Source organism: Octopus sinensis, linkage group LG15, assembly GCF_006345805.1.
Source record: "Octopus sinensis linkage group LG15, ASM634580v1, whole genome shotgun sequence".
Lineage (NCBI taxonomy): Eukaryota > Metazoa > Mollusca > Cephalopoda > Octopoda > Octopodidae > Octopus > Octopus sinensis.
Window position 1 is genome coordinate 44928040 of NC_043011.1, and position 21687 is coordinate 44949726.

General features: G+C 37.1%; 1 protein-coding gene across 1 annotated transcript in view; it reads left to right on the forward strand.

Moving 5' to 3' along the window:
• The window catches only part of LOC115219978 (solute carrier family 28 member 3-like), an 80781-nt gene extending 59325 nt beyond the window's left edge, over nucleotides 1-21456 (forward strand). Inside the window, 8 exon segments of the mRNA XM_036509686.1 lie at nucleotides 2788-2815; nucleotides 2818-2912; nucleotides 6224-6354; nucleotides 7613-7690; nucleotides 10163-10331; nucleotides 14369-14632; nucleotides 15988-16168; nucleotides 21245-21456. Of these exon segments, the coding sequence (XP_036365579.1) occupies nucleotides 2788-2815; nucleotides 2818-2912; nucleotides 6224-6354; nucleotides 7613-7690; nucleotides 10163-10331; nucleotides 14369-14632; nucleotides 15988-16168; nucleotides 21245-21264 (966 nt within the window). The 3' untranslated portion in view covers nucleotides 21265-21456.
• Nucleotides 21457-21687: the final 231 nt, after the last annotated feature.

The following is a 21687-nucleotide window of genomic DNA, read 5'->3' on the forward strand; positions in this document are numbered from 1 at the left end:
CATCACTTTATGTATCCTTTAGTTCATTCACCATACTTTTTGTCAGTCTGTCCGCCTATCTATTTTTCTACCTATTTATTCATCAATTTATCTGTCGATCAATCAATCAATCTCTCTCTCTCTCTCTCTCTCTCTCTCTCTCTCTCCCCCTCTATCTATCTATCTAACCTACGTCCCTTCCTACTTAACTATATTGCTAACTAGGATCTATTCCATCTCAATCACAGATATTTAAATTAATTAATTTTAACTAAACTGTTTGAAACTTCGAATACTGGTAGAATTTCTCACGCAGAACACGGTTTACTCTGAACGTTTTTGACAAAATTTTGTATTTTAGAAGTTATTTCGTGTTGTATTTGTGTATTCGGTTGAAGAAAACCACTGCTGCTTGCGACAGTAATCGAAGAGGAACAACTTCCGGGTCATCTCTACTAAATGTCACCACTGTGTTCTATTCGTATGGCGTGCGAAGACGATGCCACCTTTATCCTTTCTTCCTTTCTATTCATCACCATGCATTCCTTACTCTTTCCCTCCCTTCTACACTATCGACTAGCAACCAGCGAGCGAACCTGTCTCTGCCACTACAATTACCGTATTTTCCGGTGTATAACTCTTTTACTCTTTACTCTTTTACTTGTTTCAGTCATTTGACTGCGGCCATGCTGGAGCACCGCCTTTAGTCGAGCAAATCGACCCCGGGACTTATACTTTTGTAAGCCCAGTACTTATTCTATCGGTCTCTTTTGCCGAACCGCTAAGTTACGGGGACGTAAACACACCAGCATCGGTTGTCAAGCAATGCTAGGGGGACAAACACAGACACACAAACACACATACATATATATATATATATATATATACGACAGGCTTCTTTCAGTTCCCGTCTACCAAATCCACTCACAAGGCATTGGTCGGCTCGGGGCTATAGCAGAAGACATTTGCCCAAGATGCCACGCAGTGGGACTGAACCCGGAACCATGTGGTTGGTTAGCAAGCTACTTACCACACAGCCACTCCTGTGCTATTTGTTTTGTTTTACCTTCATATTTTGATAAAGTTTTTTTTTTTATCCAATAAAGACTTTTATATTGACGAAATGTGTTTGTTCTTGATTATAGTAAAATAAAATCACGACAAAAACAATACACCTTGTAGTTGTAAAATAAGGAATTTTGAAATTACATATACGTCAACAACAAAAACGCTAGCTGCGGACTCGTGGTGACATTTAGTAGAGATAACCCGGAAGTTGTTCCTCTTCGATTACTATCGCAAAAAGCAGTAGCTTTCTCCCACCGAATACACATCGTTAGTGGAGGCGCAATGGCCCAGTGGTTAGGGCAGCGGACTCGCGGTCGTAGGATCGCGGTTTCGATTCGGTTTCGATTCCTAGACCGGGCGTTGTGAGTGTTTATTGAGCGAAAACACCTAAAGCTCCACGAGGCTCCGGCAGGAATGGTGGTGTTCCCTGCTGTACTTCTTTCACCACAACTTTCTCTCACTCTTACTTCCTGTTTCTGCTGTACCTGTATTTCAAAGGGCCGGCCTTGTCACTCTCTATGTCACGCTGAATATCTCCGAGAATTACGTTAAGGGTACACGTGTCTGTGGAGTGCTCAGCCACTTACACGTTAATTTCACGAGCAGGCTGTTCCATTGATCGGATCAACCGGAACCCTCGTCGTCGTAACCGACGGAGTGCTTCCACCACACATCGTTGATTGGTTGAAATTACCCAAATACGACAACTTTAACATGAAATAACTTCTAAAATACGAAATTTTGTCAAAAACGTTCAGAGTAAACCGTGTTCCACGTGAGAAATTCTACCTCTATTCAAAGTTGCAAACTGTTTAGTTAAAAAAAATTAATTAAAAAATCTGTGATTGAGATGGAATAGATCCGCTAACTAGTTGAACAGGTTGACTTTGCCTTTCATCCTTTCGGGGTCGATAAATAAAGTACCAGGTTCGCACTGGGGTCGTTGTAATCGACTTAATCCCTTTGTCTGTCCTTATTTGTCCCCTCTATGTTGTGGGCAATAAAGAAATATATATGTGTGCGTATATCTAGATAGACTGTTCTCTCCCTCCTCTCTCTCTCTCTCTCTCTCTCTCTCTCTATCGCATTTCTCAACAACTCTTTACTCTCTTCCTTGTTCTCCACCTCTCTCCCTCTCTTTCCCTGTCTCTCTCTCTCTTTCCCTCTCTCTCTCTGTCTCTCTTTCTCTGCATGTATATATGCGTGTGCGAATTTATGAGCGTATGTGCATGTGTGAATGCGTATATAAATGTTATACATCTATGTGTATGTCTGTGTGTGCGTGTGTGTGCATGTGTGTGTGTGTATGTGTATGAATCTATATCTATCTGTCTGCCTGTCTGTATACACGCTAGCGCGCGCGTTCGTGCTTGTGTGTGTATAAGTTGCTCTGCAATCTCGCCATCTCTCAATCTCATTCCTTTTTTCTATTCTCTCCTTTGCTATCAACTCACACCCTTCCTCTCTCTATCCCTCTCCAACCCCTCTCATTTACATCCTCTCCCTCTATATCTTCCACTCCCCTTGCCTTTCTCTTCTCAGTCTCTCTCTCTCTCACACACACACACACAAATCCATCTTCTGTTGATCCTGCTCTTCCTCCTCCTTACACACATACCTCCTTCTTCTCTCCCTCCTGTATCCCCTCTCTCATCCTTCTCTTTTCACCTCCCACCGTAAAAGACACCACTTTACATTCTCTACTCCTACTGCACTCTCTCTTTTTCTCTCTATCCTCAGACAGAGTCTCCACTACTTGTCAAACCATTCTAAATGACATGACTAGCTCAGAACTCCATGCTGTCATGACCGGAGGATTTGCCACCATTTCCGGCTCACTACTGGGATTCTATTCTAACTTTGGGGTAAGTTTTTCAGCCTTTATTTCTTCATTTATCCTCTTTTTTTTAATACAGCTGCTGTTTTTGTTGCTGTTACTATCATCGTATGGCCCCCACCTGGACTCGATCCTCATCCATTAGGTCTGTGATTAAGGTGTTTCAGCCGCAAGCATCCTGGTGTTTCGTATATCTCAGACTTCATTGAAAAATGTGTCCTTACTTCTTTAAATGCCTCTTCAATCTCGCTTTGAGAATATTTGACTCTTATTTGTAGTAAGTCGAGTGACCCTGGTGTCGTTGATTATACTTGATCAGCCATGGTTCACCTGGTTTATGATGGAAGATGTTCCAGTTTTGACTATTCCATCTCTTTATATAGTGCATATCTATCACAATGTTATCTACTTTGTCCTTCTTTTTGAAGACAATATGATGTAATTTGAAGGAAATTCGATCAACAAAACAAAGATGTTCATGTGTTACCTAAATATTAAATCCGATTTTTCGCGAAATATCGTCACATCGAAAAATACCTACTTAAATTCTGTAAATGGACTCTATCACTAAATTTAACATACGGCTACCAAACACTAGGTACTTTATTTTCAAATCCCACCGAGATTCCTTTTGTCTATAATCATTTGAGGTTTGATAAAGAAAGGCCTCCTCAATGCTGGTGAAACCCTCCTTGCGTTTGTCCCCCACCGCCGCTTGACAACCGGTGTTGGTTTGCTTACGATCCCATAACTTTTCGACAAAAAGAGGGTGAAAAAATAAGTACCTAGTTAAAAAATAAGTACTGGTGTCTATTTGTTCGACTAAAACCTTAAAGTCCGATGCCTCGGCATGGCCATAGTCCAAAGACAGAAACAAGTAAAAGATAAATGATAAATTAAAGAACATAAGTAGATCGAAGGAATAAGAGAATGATAGGTTTTAGATTAAAGATACGAGTATATTAGACATTATTTAGGGATCTCGATAGTTCATGGATTTGGAGATTTTGTATATAATTAAAATCCGGGACAATCATGTTGAAAAGCATTCGGAATATTTTTTAGGACAGAAATCTTGGCAAATACACTTTCAACATTTTTGTGAGATGTTGCATGCTTTCCGGTCGCCTGTGAACGATTTGCTTTCCTTTTAGCTTTTCCAAATCGGTTGGAAGGATTGATTTATTTTTTTCCAACTTTTTAATGTGTAGCTACTAAGGTTGGCTACGGTTTTAGATTGTGAAGATGTGTGAGTTGTAGCTAACTTTAAATGACTTTGATGTCATTCTCAAATAGGCTTTCACGGTGTTGTTTGTCTACATTATGCATTGGTCGGCAATTTCCTTCGTCAAACATTGTGACAACCACTGGTTATAAACCAGCATTGTTGTAGTGTATTGTTCATATATGTATGTGTACATGGCTTATACACACACACTCACATATACGGAACACACACAAGCACTCACACATACACACGCGCGTGTGTACGTATATATGTGATATGTGTATGTACATATGTATATCTGTTTACATGTGTGTGTATGTAGGTATGGATAGATAGATCAATAGATAGATAGATAGGTAGAAAGATAGATAGATAAACAGACAGACAGACAGACAGACAGATAGATAGATAGATTGATAGATAAATATGAAAGAAAAGTTCTAGGTACTGTTACAAAATTTGAAAATTATAAAAAGTATATATCTAAAATCGATCATCGTTCGCCTGAAGGAAGAAACAAAGTTGAAACTAAAGTTCCGAACAAAACGAATTATGTATATATATATGTGTGTGTGTGTGCGTATAAATATAAAATAGCATGTATGTATATACATACATACACACACACATATATATGCGTACATACACGCATACATGTAAACATTTGTATGCATGTATGTATACATACATGCACACATATACATACATATATAAATATATTATGTGTGTGCCTGTGTATATGTGTGTCTGTGTATGTATGTATGTATGTATGATGCATGCACACATGCATATATGCATTATATTATATGACCAGAGTGACCGATGTGAACACATTGCATTGTATTATATGTAAAACTAGCAGTATCGCCCGGCGTTGCTCGGGTTTGTAAGGGAAATAACTATATAAGCATTTTTAGAGATGTAAAGTATAATAGCCATCTCAATATGGCTAACCACAAAGGGGGGGTGTTACTGTAGCTTTTTACGTTCTGAGATTTAATAATAAATTTTTAGAGAGTTACTTCCCTTATATATGCCTAAAATGCATTAAAAATGTGTAAAATTGATGGTAATTTTTTTTTTAAATCGTAGACTCATCGTAGACGTGCGCTAATACCCAGAAGGGCTCGATATGAATCACGACTATAAGATACCCGGTTTTGGTTAAACTGCACCGCAAAATGTGGGTGTAGTTAGGAATCTAAATCGTAGGAGACAGACAGCACACAACCTCTCTTTTATATATAAAGATAAGATTAGTTAAGTTTTTAGAAAGGAAAATGAACTTTCGAATATAAAAGAGAAGTAGAACGACTAAATAGAGATGCTGATACAGCAAAAAAGTATAGAAAGTGGATAATTTAGAAAACTTCAAACCATTTCATTAAGCATCATGTCACAAATATATATATAAAAAAAAGATTTTAAAAAACAAACAGAACTAGGCGCAGGAGTGGCTGTGTGGTAAGTAGCTTGCTAACCAACCACATGGTTCCGGGTTCGGTCCCACTGCGTGGCATCTTGGGCAAGTGTCTTCTGCTATAGCCCCAGGCCGACCAATGCCTTGTGAGCGGATATGATAGACGGAAACTGAAAGAAGCCCGTCGTATATATATATATATATATATATATATATATATATATATATATTATATATGTATGTGTGTTTGTGTGTCTGTGTTTGTCCCCCTAGCATTGCTTGACAACCGATGCTGGTGTGTTTACGTTCCCGTAACTTAGCGGTTCGGCAAAAGAGACCGATAGAATAAGTACTGGGCTTACAAAAGTATAAGTCCCGGGGTCGATTTGCTCGACTAAAGGCGGTGCTCCAGCATGGCCGCAGTCAAATGACTGAAACAAGTAAAAAGAGTAAAAGAGAGAGAACTATTCCAGCTCGCGTCAAATGATTTAGAAAGTAAATATTATCAAGGATGGCGGTGCCCCAGCATGGCCACAGCTCATGAGCTGAAACTAGAATCAATCAATCAATCAATCAAGTAGATCAAATTCAACAGCTTCGAATGCTAAAGTCTTACTCACAAAAATGTATATTTGTTCAAAGTCACATGGCGTATTATATATACTGATATTATATATATTTATTCGACCAGGCTAAACCGCAGCATCTCCTCTCCGCCTCAGTAATGTCTGCACCCGCCGCACTAGCTCTGTCTAAGTTGCTGTATCCAGAAACAGAAATCTCAAAAGCTTCTGTCAAAGATTATGGCAAAATTGGTAAAGGGTAAGTCTTTGAGTATGTATTTTATTCTTTTCCCGGGTTCAGTCATTGAACTGAGGCCATGTTGGGTAAATATATTTAAGGGTTTAATCGGTTGCATTGAATTCGGTATTTCTTCAGTCTGTAACTTTATTATGGAGTGCTTTTTTAGCGAATAGCTAGGTTTTATTGCTCTGGAGCAAAGGGACGTAAGTCGATGCAGTGATTAACGCCGAAATACGCAAATACAGTTACACACGAGTCAACGAGAAAATGTGTTCGTGGTCACTCGGAGTACTAGAAAGAGCAACCGTCTTTCCTACAAATCAAACCCATGTGTCTTAGGAAGGAAAGAACACGTAAGAAAATGTTAGCTGAACTTCTATTTCCAAACTGCCAATGTTAGAAGCTAGTGGCTGCTTATCAAAATGCAATGGCATTAATATAATGAAGTAAGACTATCTGACTGGCTGGAACTCTGCAAGTTGTAACGGTAATCATACCTAGCTGCGCCTGTACTTTATCGTTGGCCATCAGAGATAGCTAAACAGCCGACCATGACCATCCCGTTGGCCATGCCTATCCAATATCCATCACACAAGCAAAGAATATGACACGAATCCTTTCTTGTAATGGCGCAGCATTGACGTTCAGATAACAATTATTGGAATACAACATGTCGTCTTGAAGCATAGATAGATTATATATATATATGTATACATAATTATGTGTGTGTGTCTGTGTGCGTAAATATATGTATATATCTATTCATTTATATATGCATATGTGCGTATGGATGTTTGTTGTTTAAAAAAATGTCCAGTTCCTTTGGTTTGTGTCTATATATTCGTTTCTCATTGTGTTCGACGTCTTTTTGGTGTCCTGTACTCATATATGCGTGTATATGTACATGTAGAGGTAGGTACGTACATATATGTTTATATATATGCATATGTTTTATTTTATTTATTAATATATATATATATGTATGTATGTATGTGTATGTATGTATATATGTGTATGTGTGTATGTATGTATATATGTGTATGTGTGTATGTATGTATATATGTATATGTATGTATATATGTATATACATGTATATGTATATAGACATGTGTATATATCTGTGTGTGTGTGTGTGTGTGTGTGTATATATATGTATTTATGTATATGTATGTATGATTATATATTTGTATTTTTGTTTCAATTTATGTCTGTTTTTATGTATGTATATATATGTATGCATGTACATATTTATGAACGTATGTATTTATGTTCCAAGTCGCTGTAGATCACAATTTTGCACACAGGAAACTGAAACATTGCTCACAACTTCAACTTTTCAAGGAGATAGTGATGGGTAATTTGACATTTCCTAATACTTTGTAAGGCACGTGGCTTAGTGGTTAGAGGTGTTTGGTTCACGATCTGACGATCGTGAGTTCGAAAACCAGCTACGCGTTATGTCCTTGAGCAAGACGCTTTATTTCACGTTGCTCCAGTCCATTCACCTGGCAAAAAAACGAGTTATACCTGTATTTCATAGGGCTAGCCTCGCCATATTCTGTGTCACGCCGAATTTCCCTGAGAACTACGTTAAGGGTACGCGTGTCTGTGGAGTGCTCAGCCACTTGCACGTTAATTTCACGAACAGCCTGCACTGTTGGTCGGATCAAATGGAACTCTCGTCGTCGTAACCGACGGAGTGCCAGTCTTTGGTTCCAAATGATACTTTGTAAATGCTTTGGATGAGACAATTCTAAGAATATCAACGTTCTTGGACTTACTACAGATTGACCAAATCTTTTTAAAGCTTCTCATTTCAAATATAAAGAACTCATATGAGTGTGCAGTACTAGAACTTGAGACCGGAAGCGTCCAGAATTTCTGGATTTTCCATTTTCCTGGAAGTATCCTAAATATATACTTAATATATAGAATAATTTATGAAGAGTTATGAGCTAAGCCGTATTTAACAGAACCAAATTAATACATTTCTGAAGCAGGGTGTGTTTGATATTTATCCACTCAAATTCTTAAAACACATAATATTATACAGTATACCGTATATACAGTATAATGTTTATAAGATTTGAATTAAACGAAGAAAAGTAAAGAACATGCTTTTACTTAACAGATGGAAGTACAAAATAACACATTTGTAAAGCAGAATATGTTCAATGTTTATAAATTCTCTTTAAAACAAGAGTGGAAAACCAAACTACTTTTAATACACCGTATGCAAATTAGCCAACTTCAGAAACAGGGTCTGTTTAACTCTTTACAAGGGCACAGCATATTGCTCGGTATTGCACAATATGCTCGGATTTCTGGTGAAAGGTTTGGTGCTGTATCTATTTGAGATATTAATAAAGCCGAACAACGCCGGGTACTGCTGGTGGTGAATAAACAAATATAAGAAAAAAATCATGTTTCTGAATCTACTAAAACTGAATGAATGAGACTTAATTAGATTCGACTCCCGGCTTGTGTTCTACAGAACAGCGTGATACCTGTAGGTTCTTATTTAGCGTTACTATAAAAATACTAGATTGTTTGAGAGTATTTTTGAATAATTGCTGTTGATGTTTGGTGCTGGTGGTTTAGTCCAAGGTCAGCACTGATCGAGCAAACCTACAGACGAAGGCGTTCGAGTCTGGACCATCCTGTCTTTTTCTATGATAATGTTCACATAAAACCACATTGTCCAGGGTGCCCATCTCTCTTAAAGACAGTAAGGAGTGATTTTCAGGCATACTTAGCTGCTATTTCTAACAGGCCAAGTGATTAATTGGGAAGCTGCTTGATTTGCCGTTAATGATGCTGATGACGCTTGTGGTGGTGGTGGCGGTGGTGGTGGCGGTGGCGGTGGTGGTGGTGGTGCGGCGGCGGTGTTAGTGGTGGTGGTGGTGGTGCGGTGGCGGCGGCGGTGGTGTTGGTGGTAGTGGTGGCAGCGGTGGTGGTGGTGGTGGTGGTTGTGGTGGTGGTGGTGGTGGTGGTGCGGCGGCGGTGGTGTTGGTGGTGGCGGCGGCGGCAGTGACGGTGGTGTTGGTGGTGGCGGCGGCGGCAGTGGCGGTGGTGCTGGTGCTGGTGATGGTAGTAGTAGAAAGCTAGGAAAAAAGCAAAAAGCTGCTGCTTAGCCCCAGGTCAACCCCTGATCAAAGAGACCTAACGCAAAAAAGCTTCCCAGCTATGACCATCCTGTCTTTACTTTTTCAGACTGACTTGCACTATATTGTAACTTGCACTATATTGTCCAAATGTGCACTTCGTTTTTCAAGGAGATTTGGTTGATATTTCTAGCAGATGTCATTAAAGAGACAGGCTCATGTCGCCTTGTGGCGTGTGAGAACCATGTAACATCTACAGCCGTCTTTTAGCCACGGGTCGGATATTTTCGAATAAACATACAGTCGAAGCCATTCCAATCATGGCGACCCCATTTTCAGTTACAGTCTATCAGAAGGTACACTAACCACTGTAGCCATCCACCTTTATTTTTAAAACATCCAGAATATACAGATATATGATTATTGATTCTAAACTTTAGCACAAGGCCAGTAATTTCAGAGGAGGGATAAGTCGATTACATCGACCCCAGTGTTTAACTGGTACTTATTTTTGCGACCCCGAAAAGATGAAAGGCAAAGTCGGAAATTGAACTCAGAACGTAAAGACGGACGAAATGCCACTAAGCCTTTTGCTTGGCGTGATAACAATTCCGCCAGCTCGTCGCCTTACATACAAATATTCGATTATAACTTCTCTCTTTGCTAACGTTCAGATCTGTTTGGGTTTCTTCGGGGTTTATATATTTCAAATTTCTTTGCAGATCCGAGAAGAGTTTACTTGACGCTGCCTCGAGAGGTGCTTCCCAAGCAATTAAATTGGTCGCAAATATCGGTGTCAATCTTATAGCTTTCATTTCCATATTGTCTTTTGTAAATGCCGTCCTTATGTGGCTTGGTGACAGAGTCCACATCGAAAAGTTAACATTTGAGGTAAGATATATATATGTATGTATGTATGTATGTATGTATGTATGTATGTATGTATGTATGTATGTAGGGAGGGAGGGAGAATTCACAAACAAAACAAAAGACGAAGACAGGTGGTGTAGACAACAAACAGATGTATTAGTATAACGCTCAGGAACTGAAAAAGTCTTTGACGTTTCGAGCCTATGCTCTTCCACAGAAAGAAACACAGAAAGAAACAAGGAGAGAAAATAAAGGATGTGTAGTGGCTAGCGATCTATCATACATACATGTATGTATGTATGTATGTATGTATGTTGTATGTATGTATGTATGTAGGGAGGGAGGGAGAATTCACAAACAAACAAAAGACGAAGACAGGTGGTGTAGACAACAAACAGATGTATTAGTATAACGCTCAGGAACTGAAAAAGTCTTTGACGTTTCGAGCCTATGCTCTTCCACAGAAAGGAACACAGAAAGAAACAAGGAGAGAAAATAAAGGATGTGTAGTGGCTAGCGATCTATCATACATACATATGTATGTATGTATGTATGTATGTATGTGTATGTATGTATGTATGTATGCATGCACGCACATACGTACATATGTGTGTATGTATGTACGTACGTATGTATGTATGTGTGCTTGCATGCACATACGTACGTATGTGTATGTATGTATGTACATACGTACGTATGTATGCACGCACGTACGTATGTATGTACGCACGCACGTACATACGTACGTATATGTGTGTGTGTGCGCGCGTTAATGTTTCACTTAAACGTAGAAATACTTATGACTTGATGTTTGACATCACATATATGCATTTCATGTTTGAAGCTCCGATGAAGCTAGAAAGTGTTACTGAAGCATTGAACTATGGGTCTACTGCATTCTATAGCCGAAACAGCTGTAAGCTAATTAAATTCATAACGTAATTGCTCGTTTATTTGTCATTCCAATTTCTTACATATATAGGCATAGGCGGGGCTGTGCGGTAAGAAGCTTGCTTCCTAACCACATCGTTCCCGGTTCAGTCCCACTGCGTGGTACCTTGGGCAAGTGTGTTCTGCTAACGCCTCGGGTCGACCAAAGCCTGGTGAGTGGATTTGGTAGACGGAAACTGAAAGAAACCCGTCGTATATATATATGGGGGAAGGGTTGTGTGTGTGTATGTTCGTGTATATGTGTGTGTGTATGCGTGCCTGTGTCTGTGTTTAACACCCCCACCTCCGATTGACAGCCAGTGTTGGTGTGTTTACGTCCCTGTTACTTATTTTCGTATTTTGTGTACCTGTCTTCACTTCACATTTGTAAACCACATTCTTCTACGTTGCTGGTATCTGAGACACCAAGAAAAATTGTCTACGCAGCCATCTTACGTTATTTTCCAATGTAAACAAAAGGTACTTCACATCATTATCTAATCTTATCTGGAGGCTCAAACAGCATGGAGTGGCGCATACGACCAACTGGTCTGTAATAATAATAATAATAATAATAATAATAATAATAATAATAATGCCATACCACACAATAGAACATCGCAGGTGTGCAACTTACGCCTAGAGGAAACCCTGGAGATCGTCACATCCAGAGAAAATATAACTAATAGACATTCCGAAGTAATTATATCATGTAAGCATAAAAGGAAGGTACCATTCCTAGAATTCGAAAAGAATATTTTGAAACAGAAAAACAATAACCGTCATTAGCATCTAATGATACGTCTGCCAAACCTTTTTTTTACCTTACAACACACTGGGCGAGGAGAATTTATTTTGCGGCACACCAAATGAAAATTCCAACAAAATTGAATATACTTTATTAGTATGAATGAAAATAGATAAATTCTTATCATAGTAACAACAAAATAACATTGTTTTATGAAAATATTATACATATAGCTCTTTTGTCTTAATAACGGTCAATCACACAGTAATTTCCCTTTGTTTAACGGTCATTTTCATAGCATTTTTTTTCGATGGCTCGATAACTGAAGAGATGGCGACGTGGGTTTCCGCCCCGACATCCGAAACTCGGAGTTTTATCATGGCTACCGAATAATTGTCACATTACATCTGCAGATAAATTCCTCTATTTACATAATATCGTGGTCTCTTTCATTCTTTTGTTGCCTTAACATTTCTATCAATATATATGTGGTAAGTAACTTGCTTACCAGCCACATGGTTCCGGGTTCAGTCCCACTGCATGGCACCTTGGGCAAGTGTCTTCTACTGTAGCCGCGGGCCGACCGAAGTCTGGTGAGTGGATTTGGTAGACGGAAACTGAAAGAAGCCCATCGTATATATGTATATATGTGTTTGTGTTTGTCCCCCCACCTCCATCATCGCTTGACAACCGATGCTGGCGTGTTTACGTCCCCGTAACTTAGCGGTTTGGCTCCAAAGCGAAATCCAAATTTCTAATAATTCTAACACAGAAAATGAGGCTTTGTGCACAGGATCGTTTTTCAAATCTATCAAGCTTTTTACTTCTGTTAATGTTAACGACAGGTGTGTACTGTCGGATCTTGCGAAAGGATTGATGACCCGCTCCTACATTTGATAATCAAGTGATGGAAAATACTCAGAAAACGATACAGAGAGGTTTTCTACTGTCTTCTGCACTTCTGACAAAATTTTAAAATCGTTTGGAAAAGCCTCTACGTCTGGGAATCAGTCAAGCTGCGAGTTTTTAACTTGCCTTATCCACAGTTCTAACTTGACGGTGAAAGACTTTCATTTGCCTGTAATTGCAATAATATTTTCGTTCGCTCCTTGCAGACTCAAATTTTAAACGTTCAGCTTCTCAAAAAGATCGTAGAGAAATGCTACTTCCAGCCACCAATTATCAATCGTTAAGAAATTCAAATACAGAATTTTCAGCATTGAGCAAACAGATTATTTCAGTTCACAAAGAAATAAATCGAGAGAGCACTTTTCCTTTCAAGAGCCATTGCACTTCTGAATGAAGCAGTAAACACTTACAATCAGAATCCATAGTTTCACATAGGGATGCAGAAAGTCTGCACCATAGGGAATGCGATTTTATGTAATTCACCACTTTAACAACATTGCCCATCGTCTTCAGGAGACCATTAGGTAGAGATTTTGACACCAAAACTTAGCGGTGAATCAGGCAATGTACAATTTTAACTTTCTACTTTTGTTTGTACTACATAAGCCACGGAGCCTTTTTTTCGACCCTGCATGGATGGAGTGCCATCAGTGCAAATGCTAATACATGTTTGCCACTACATCGCTCTCAATACATCTTGCTTTACCGGGTTAAAGACATCTTCTGTTGTTCTTTCCTGCAATTCGCAACAAAAGAAAAACTGACTTATGATTTTACACACACTCACAATATAAATAATATATAAATATATGCATATATACATACATATATGTACATACCTACATATATCTGTATATATAAGTGTATATATGGGTACAGGACATAAAAAAACTTAGACACAATGAGAAAACGAAAACATAAAAAAACAAAAACATAGAAAACGAACATTTTTCGAACAACGAAAATAAAAAACAGTGAAAAGAGACATGCAGCATAAAGAACATTCCCCTTCATCAACTGTCCCTGTTTCATCTACTCCGCGTTACGAAGGTAAGGACAATAAGCGACTTCGTTGAAACAGTCCTTCCCGCAAAGTAAATTAAATAAAACTTGGGATTTTTTTGCGGAGGTTTAAAGTGGTAATAAAAACAGGACAGTGGGAACAAGATAGTAAAAGCAAGCGGTGATGGCTGTTTAGTCAAGATGATGTGAAAAATTATGAACGTTAGAAAGACGAGCTATGAGAAGAGACAGATAAAAGCACGTCGTCTTTACGAAGGAAGTGAAAGAAAAAAAATAGATTGCCTTTCATCATATACTATATATATATACATATATATATATATATATAAGAACGGGACGATAAGGTGCTGACATTTTGCCGGTGAAGGCGAATCTCGTACAAACGCACACACATACATATATTCAGTTTTTATTGTGTGTTTATGTGTTTATTTTTCTCTCCTTCCAGAAAATTTGTTCTTACGTTCTCTACCCAATTGCCTTTTTGATGGGTACAGCACAAGACGATTGTTTGCAAGTCGCTGAACTGATTGGCACCAAAACCTTCCTTAACGAAATGATCGCCTACAGTCGACTGAAAAAGTTCGTGGACAACCGCAGAATTTTCGATAATTACACTAACTATTATAACATGACAGACGATTGGACACAGATCGGTAGAGATATATTCTTAAATCAAACAGGTACCACATTAGTAGGAGGCATTATGGAGGTAAGTATCATTATTATTATTATTATTATTATTATTATTATTATTATTATTATTGAGTGAGAGAGCAGTGCATGCCATCAAAGTGACACTGGGGTAAAATATACGAAGCCCAATATACCCATCATGACTACCCGTCTGAGAAGGGTACACCAGGCACATGCATCACAACCATATGTGCGCGACATGGTGATCTCATATCAAGATAAACAGCACATGACCTTGCAGGTGGGGCCCAGTTAGAATTTTCTTCAGATTGAGTAGCCCATCCCGCTCAAAAGGTTCCTGAATAAGGGTTGTTTAAGGATGTTGAAAGAACCACCCATGTTTCCAGAGGTGAATTATTCAAACTCCAAAGAATCCCTCTCAACACATGGCTATGATGCTCCCCCACTACTTCTGCTCGTGATCAGAGATGCACATATCGTCAGCCACTAAGGGACATGCTCAACTGGTTAAGGTCAAACAACTGACAAGCAAATCTGTGGTATTGAGCAGAATATTTGCTGTAGCCCATCTTTTATACCAAGACAAAACAATGTACATGATAACACTTCCAATCAGTTAAGATCAGTTTATTATTATTATTATTATTATTATTATTATTATTATTATTGTTGTTGTTGTTGTTGTTATCATCATTATTATCATTATTTTCATCATCATTATCATCATTATTGTTATTATTATTATTGTTGTTATTATTATTATTATTATTATTATTATTATTATTATTATTATTATTATTATTATTATTATTATTATTATTATTATTATTATCATCATCATTATTACTGTTATTATTATTAAGGCGGCGAGCTGGCAGAATCGTTAGCACGCTGGACGAAATGCATAGTGGTATTTCGCCCGTCGCTACGTTCTGATTTCAAATTCCGCCAAGGTCGACTTTGCCTTTCATCCGTTCGGGAGTCGATGAAATAAGTACCAGTTACGTACTGGGGTCGACGTAATAGACTTATCCCCCTCCCCCAACGTTTCAGGTTTTGTGCCTATGGTAGAAAAGATTATTAAGACGGCAAGCTGGCCGAATCGTTATCACTCCAGACAAAATGCATTTTCGATCTGAGTTCAAATTCCGCCGAGAGTGACTTTGTATTTTATCGTTATGAAGTCACGCTGAATTTCCTTGAGAACTACGGGAAGAGTACGCGTATCTGTGGAGTACTCAGCCACTTGCAGCACGTCAATTTCACGAGCGGGCTGTTCTGTCGATTGGATCAACTGGAACAGTCATCGTCGTAATCGACGGAGTGCCAGCAGCAAGAACCATTAAAGCCACCCCTCCCCTTTGCACCAGCAATTCTTAAATTCTTACACCCTTCTATTATCTTCCACAGGTCCGTTCTGAGATCATCTCCACCTATGCCCTTTGTGGTTTTGCCAACATTGGTTCTATGGGTATTGTACTGGGAGGACTTACCATTCTGGCACCCCAAAAGAGAGACATCATTGCACAAACAGTGGTAAGGGCAATGATAGCCGGCAACGTCGCTTGTTTCCTAACAGCTTGTATTGCAGGTAAGTTGGAGAATGGTGCTGTTGAAGTTGTTGTTGTTGTGGTGGTAGTAGTAGTAGTAGAGTGGAGGCGCAATGGCCCAGTGGTTAGGGCAGCGGACACGCGGTCATAGGATCGCGGTTTCGATTCCCAGACCGGACGTTGTGAGTGTTTATTGAGCGAAAACACCTAAAGCTCCACGAGGCTCCGGCAGGGGATGGTGGTAATCCCTGCTGTACTCTTTCACCACAACTTTCTCTCACTCTTACTTCCTGTTTCTGTTGTACCTGTATTTCAAAGGGCCGGCCTTGTCACTCTCTGTGTCACGCTGAATATCCCCGAGAACTACGTTAAGGGTACACGTGTCTGTGGAGTGCTCAGCCACTTACACGTTAATTTCACGAGCAGGCTGTTTCCGTTGATTCGGATCAACCGGAACCCTCGTCGTCGTAACCGACGGAGTGCTTCCACAGTAGTAGTAGTAGTAGTAGTACTAGTGGTAGTGGTGGGGTGGCGGTCGCGGCGGCTTTTGCTGTCCTCTTCGTTGTTTAGCCCCATGTTAGCTCTGGGCGATCAGCCCCTACGTTGCGCCGAACAATGTTGTACACCCCACGGATTTCTCTTCACTGTACCACCAAGTTCTTCTCTGGGTGAGGACCATGCTACCCCGTTCATCCCCACATTCAGTTACGAATCGATTGGAGAGACAGTGCGACATGCTTGACATTTGGTGCTCTCCATCCATTCTCCCTCTCTCTCTCTCTCTCTCTCTCTCTCTCTCTCTCTCTCTCTCTCTCTCTCTCTCTCTCTCTCTCTCTCTCTCTCTCTCTCTCTTTACTGTCAAGTGTATTTATGTACTCCAGCAAACACTGTCCACTCCCACATGTAGGAGACATCGGTGCGTGGTACAGCGTGACGTGGTACAGCGTGACGTGGTACAGCGTGACGTGGTACAGCGTGACGTGGTACAGCGTGACGTGGTCCAGTGGTCAGAGGATTACACTCACGACTGCGAGATAGTGGTTTCGATTCCCATTGCCTTCTTAAGCAACACACTTCATTTCACATGTAAATGACTAACGCTGCGACGAACTGGCGTCCAATTCAGGAAAAGTGTTGCGATCCCTGTCACTTATACGCCATGGACCCGAGTAACCAAGTAACCGGTCCTATGAATCCTAGAACTCAAACCTGTAAAGTCCAGATGACTTACTTCTGCTACTACTACAACTGCTGCTGCTGCTACTACTACTATTAGACTGTCGAATATGCTGTTGTTATCGTTGAGGATTTTGATGATGTTAACATAGCTTTTTGGTGTGTTGCTTTTGTAGTTTATAACTTGTTTTATATATAATTTATATTTCTCATTTGTCTCTCTCTTCTACCTACATATTTACCTGCCAGTCTATCTATCTATCTATCTATCTATCTATCTATCTATCTATCTATCTATCTATCTATATTAATTCTCTCTCTCTCCTCTCTCTCTACTCTCACTCTCGGCTCTCTCCTCTCTCTCTCTCTCTCTATAATATATATATATAATATATATATATATATATTCGCCAATAGATCGCTAGCCACTACACATTTTTATTTTCTCTCCCTGTTTATTTTCTGTGGAAGAGCGTAGGCTCGAAACGTTAAAGACTCTTTCACTTCCGATTCCGACGTTAAACTAATACATCTATTTATTGTCTACACCACCTGTCTTTTGTTTTTTTTAATGAATTCTCTCCCTATATATGTATACACCACACCACACACACATATATCTATATATATATATATATATATATATATATATATATATATATAATATGTCATATAATATATATATATATAATTTAAATATATATATATATAATATATATATATATTTAAATATATATAATATAATATATATATATATATTTAAATATATATATATATATATAATATGTATATATATATATAATAATATTGTATATTATATAATATTATATTAATATATATATATATAATATGTATATATAATATATATATTATAATATGTATATATATATAATATGTATAGTATAATATGTATATATATATATAATATGTTATATATAATGTATATATACTAATATGTATATATAATGTATGTATATATAATGTATATATATAATATGTATATATAATGTATATATATATACTTATGTAGAAATATATATATATATATTTAAATATTATATATATATATATATATTTATATGATATACACTATATATATATATTATTTTATGATATCACATATATATATATACATTATATATTACATATATATATATAACATATTATATATACAGATTATATATATATACATATATATATATATATATTATATATACAATTATATATATTATATTATATACATATTATATATATATACATATTATATATAGAGAGACTTAGTTATTTTAATATTTCTATTAATATAATATGTATATATATTAATATGTATATATAATATATATATATATATTTAAATATATATATATAATATATATATATATAATATATATAGGTATATAATATACACATATATATATATAATATATATGTATATATATACACATTAATATATAGATATATTGTCTAGATATACACATATATATATATATATTAATATGTATATGAATATACACATATATATATATATAATATAATATATATAATATATATATAGTATAATGCTATACACATATATATATATATATGAGATGATATACACATATATATATATATATGTATGTATATGATATACACATATATATATATATATATATGTATATGATATATACATATATATATATATATATGTATATGATATACACATATATATATATATATGTATATGATATACACATATATATATATATATGTATGTATATGATATACACATATATATGATATATACATGTATATGATATACACATATATATGATATATACATGTATATGATATACACATATATATGATATATACACATATATGATATATATATAATATAATATGATATAATATATAATATATAATATTATATAATATATGTGCGTATATATATAATATATATATATATATAATAATATATATTATATATCGGCACTCCGTCGGTGACCACGGAACCCTTCCTGTTGATCCGATCAACGGAACAGCCTCCTCGTGAAATTAACGTGCAAGTGACTGAGCACTCCAGAGACACGTGTGCCCTTAATGTAGTTCTCAGGTACTACTCATTTTTGCCAGGAGCAATGTGAAATTAAGGACACAACGCGTCACTGGGAATTGAACTCTCGGTCATGAGCCGAATACTCTAACCACAAGGCCACACGCCTTCACAATCAATCAATCAATATATATATATATATATATATATATATATATATATGAGAGAACAAAGTGTGCGTACACCGCTATATATATATATACATATATATATAATACAATACAAAATGGGACAAGAACGCAAAACATCCGGACAACTAAGTGATACAAGAAGGGACAACAAAACATCCAGATAGACGATACAAGAAAACAAGGACGGGTTATTTGAAGCCTTTTATCGCCAGTCAAGAACCGGATCATCCTCTCAATTTCAGCTGATTGATCTTGAGATTGCTCCAATCTGGCCAGCCCCAAGGAAAAACTAAGCTAAGAGTATTAGATTCCTTGGAAAAAAGCATCGAATGTATACGAAAACAAAGACGGAAAAACAGACGATGTTACACGAATATAAATACAATAAAAATAAATAATAATAATAACAGGACATATTCGTGTAACATCGTCTGTTTTCCCGTCCTTGTTTTCGTATACATTCGATGCTTTTTTTCCAAGGAATTTAAAGCTCTTAGCTTAGTTTTTTCTTGGGGTTGGCCAGATTGGAGCAATCTCAAGATTAATCAGCCGAAATTGCGAGGATGATCCGGTTCTTGACTGGCGATAAAAGGCTTCGAATAACCAGTCCTTGTTTTTTTTTTTGTATCGTCTATCTGGATGTTGTGTTGTCCCTTTTTGTATCACCTAGTTGTCCGGATGTTTTGCGTTCTTGTCCCATTTTGTATTTTATGATATATATATATATATATATATATATATCTTTCTATGTGTTTGCTGTTAAAGTATCTCTCTGATTTTCTATCTGTCTACCTATCTGTCTCTGTCTTTTTCTCTTTCTTTCTCACTCTCTTTTCTCTCTCTCTCTCTCACTCTCTCTCTCTATCTATCTATCTGTCTGTCTGTCTGTCTATCTTCTGTCTGTCTATCTATCTATATGTATATACATATAATGTCTACCTAAACCTATATATCTTCGCACATACACACAAGCGCGCGTGCACACACACACACATACATACATACATACATACATACACACATGAAGAAGCCTTGAATCTAGGTTAGAAACCGGCTCTTTCGCTATTGGGAAGAAATCTTGAAATACAAGGGAATAATGACATGCATACACTCATGCGCACACATGCCCACACACACATACATACCTACACACATGCATACCTACATACATACATACCTACATACATACATACATACAATCATACATACATACATACACACATACATACAATCATACATACATACCTACATACAACATACATACATACACACATGCATACCTACAATCATACATACATACATACATACATACATACATACCTACATACATACCTACATACCTACACACATACATACATACATACCTACATACATACATACATGCATGCATGCATACATACATACACACATACCTACATACATACATACATACCTACACACATACATACATACCTACATACCTACATACATACATACATACCTACATACATACATACCTACACACATACATACATACATACACACATACATACATACATACATACATACATACATACCTACATACACACACATACATATATACATACATACATACATACCTACACACAAACATACATACATACCTATAATCATACATACATACATACATACATACATACATACATACATTGTTTATCTGTCATTATATCCCTCTCACATTCTTCTCTTCTTTTTAGGTCTAATGATCTACCAATAGCGAAAACGCCTCAAGTTTCAAAATGCTGTCCATCAGAAAACAAACAGAACCAAGAACTCATTTTCAGAATCATTTTCAGAATCAAGTTCAGAATCAAGAACTCATTTTCAGACCATTTCATGGGATTTTCTAGAAAAACCAAGAAAAAGAAAAAAATAACAGACAAATAAAATGAGAGTGAAAAGCGAGAGAAGGAAAGAGAGAGAGAGAGAAAGAGAGAGAGAGAGAGAGAGAGAGAGAGAGAGAGAGAAAGAGAGAGAGAGAGAGAGAAAGAGAGAGAGAGAGAGAAGGAAAGAGAGCGACAAAAGAAAGAAAGAAAGAGAGTGAGAGAGAGAGAGAGAGAGAGAAACTATAACGTGGTGTGTGTGTGCATGTATGTATATACGTATGTATGTACGCATGTATGTATGTATATATGTGTGT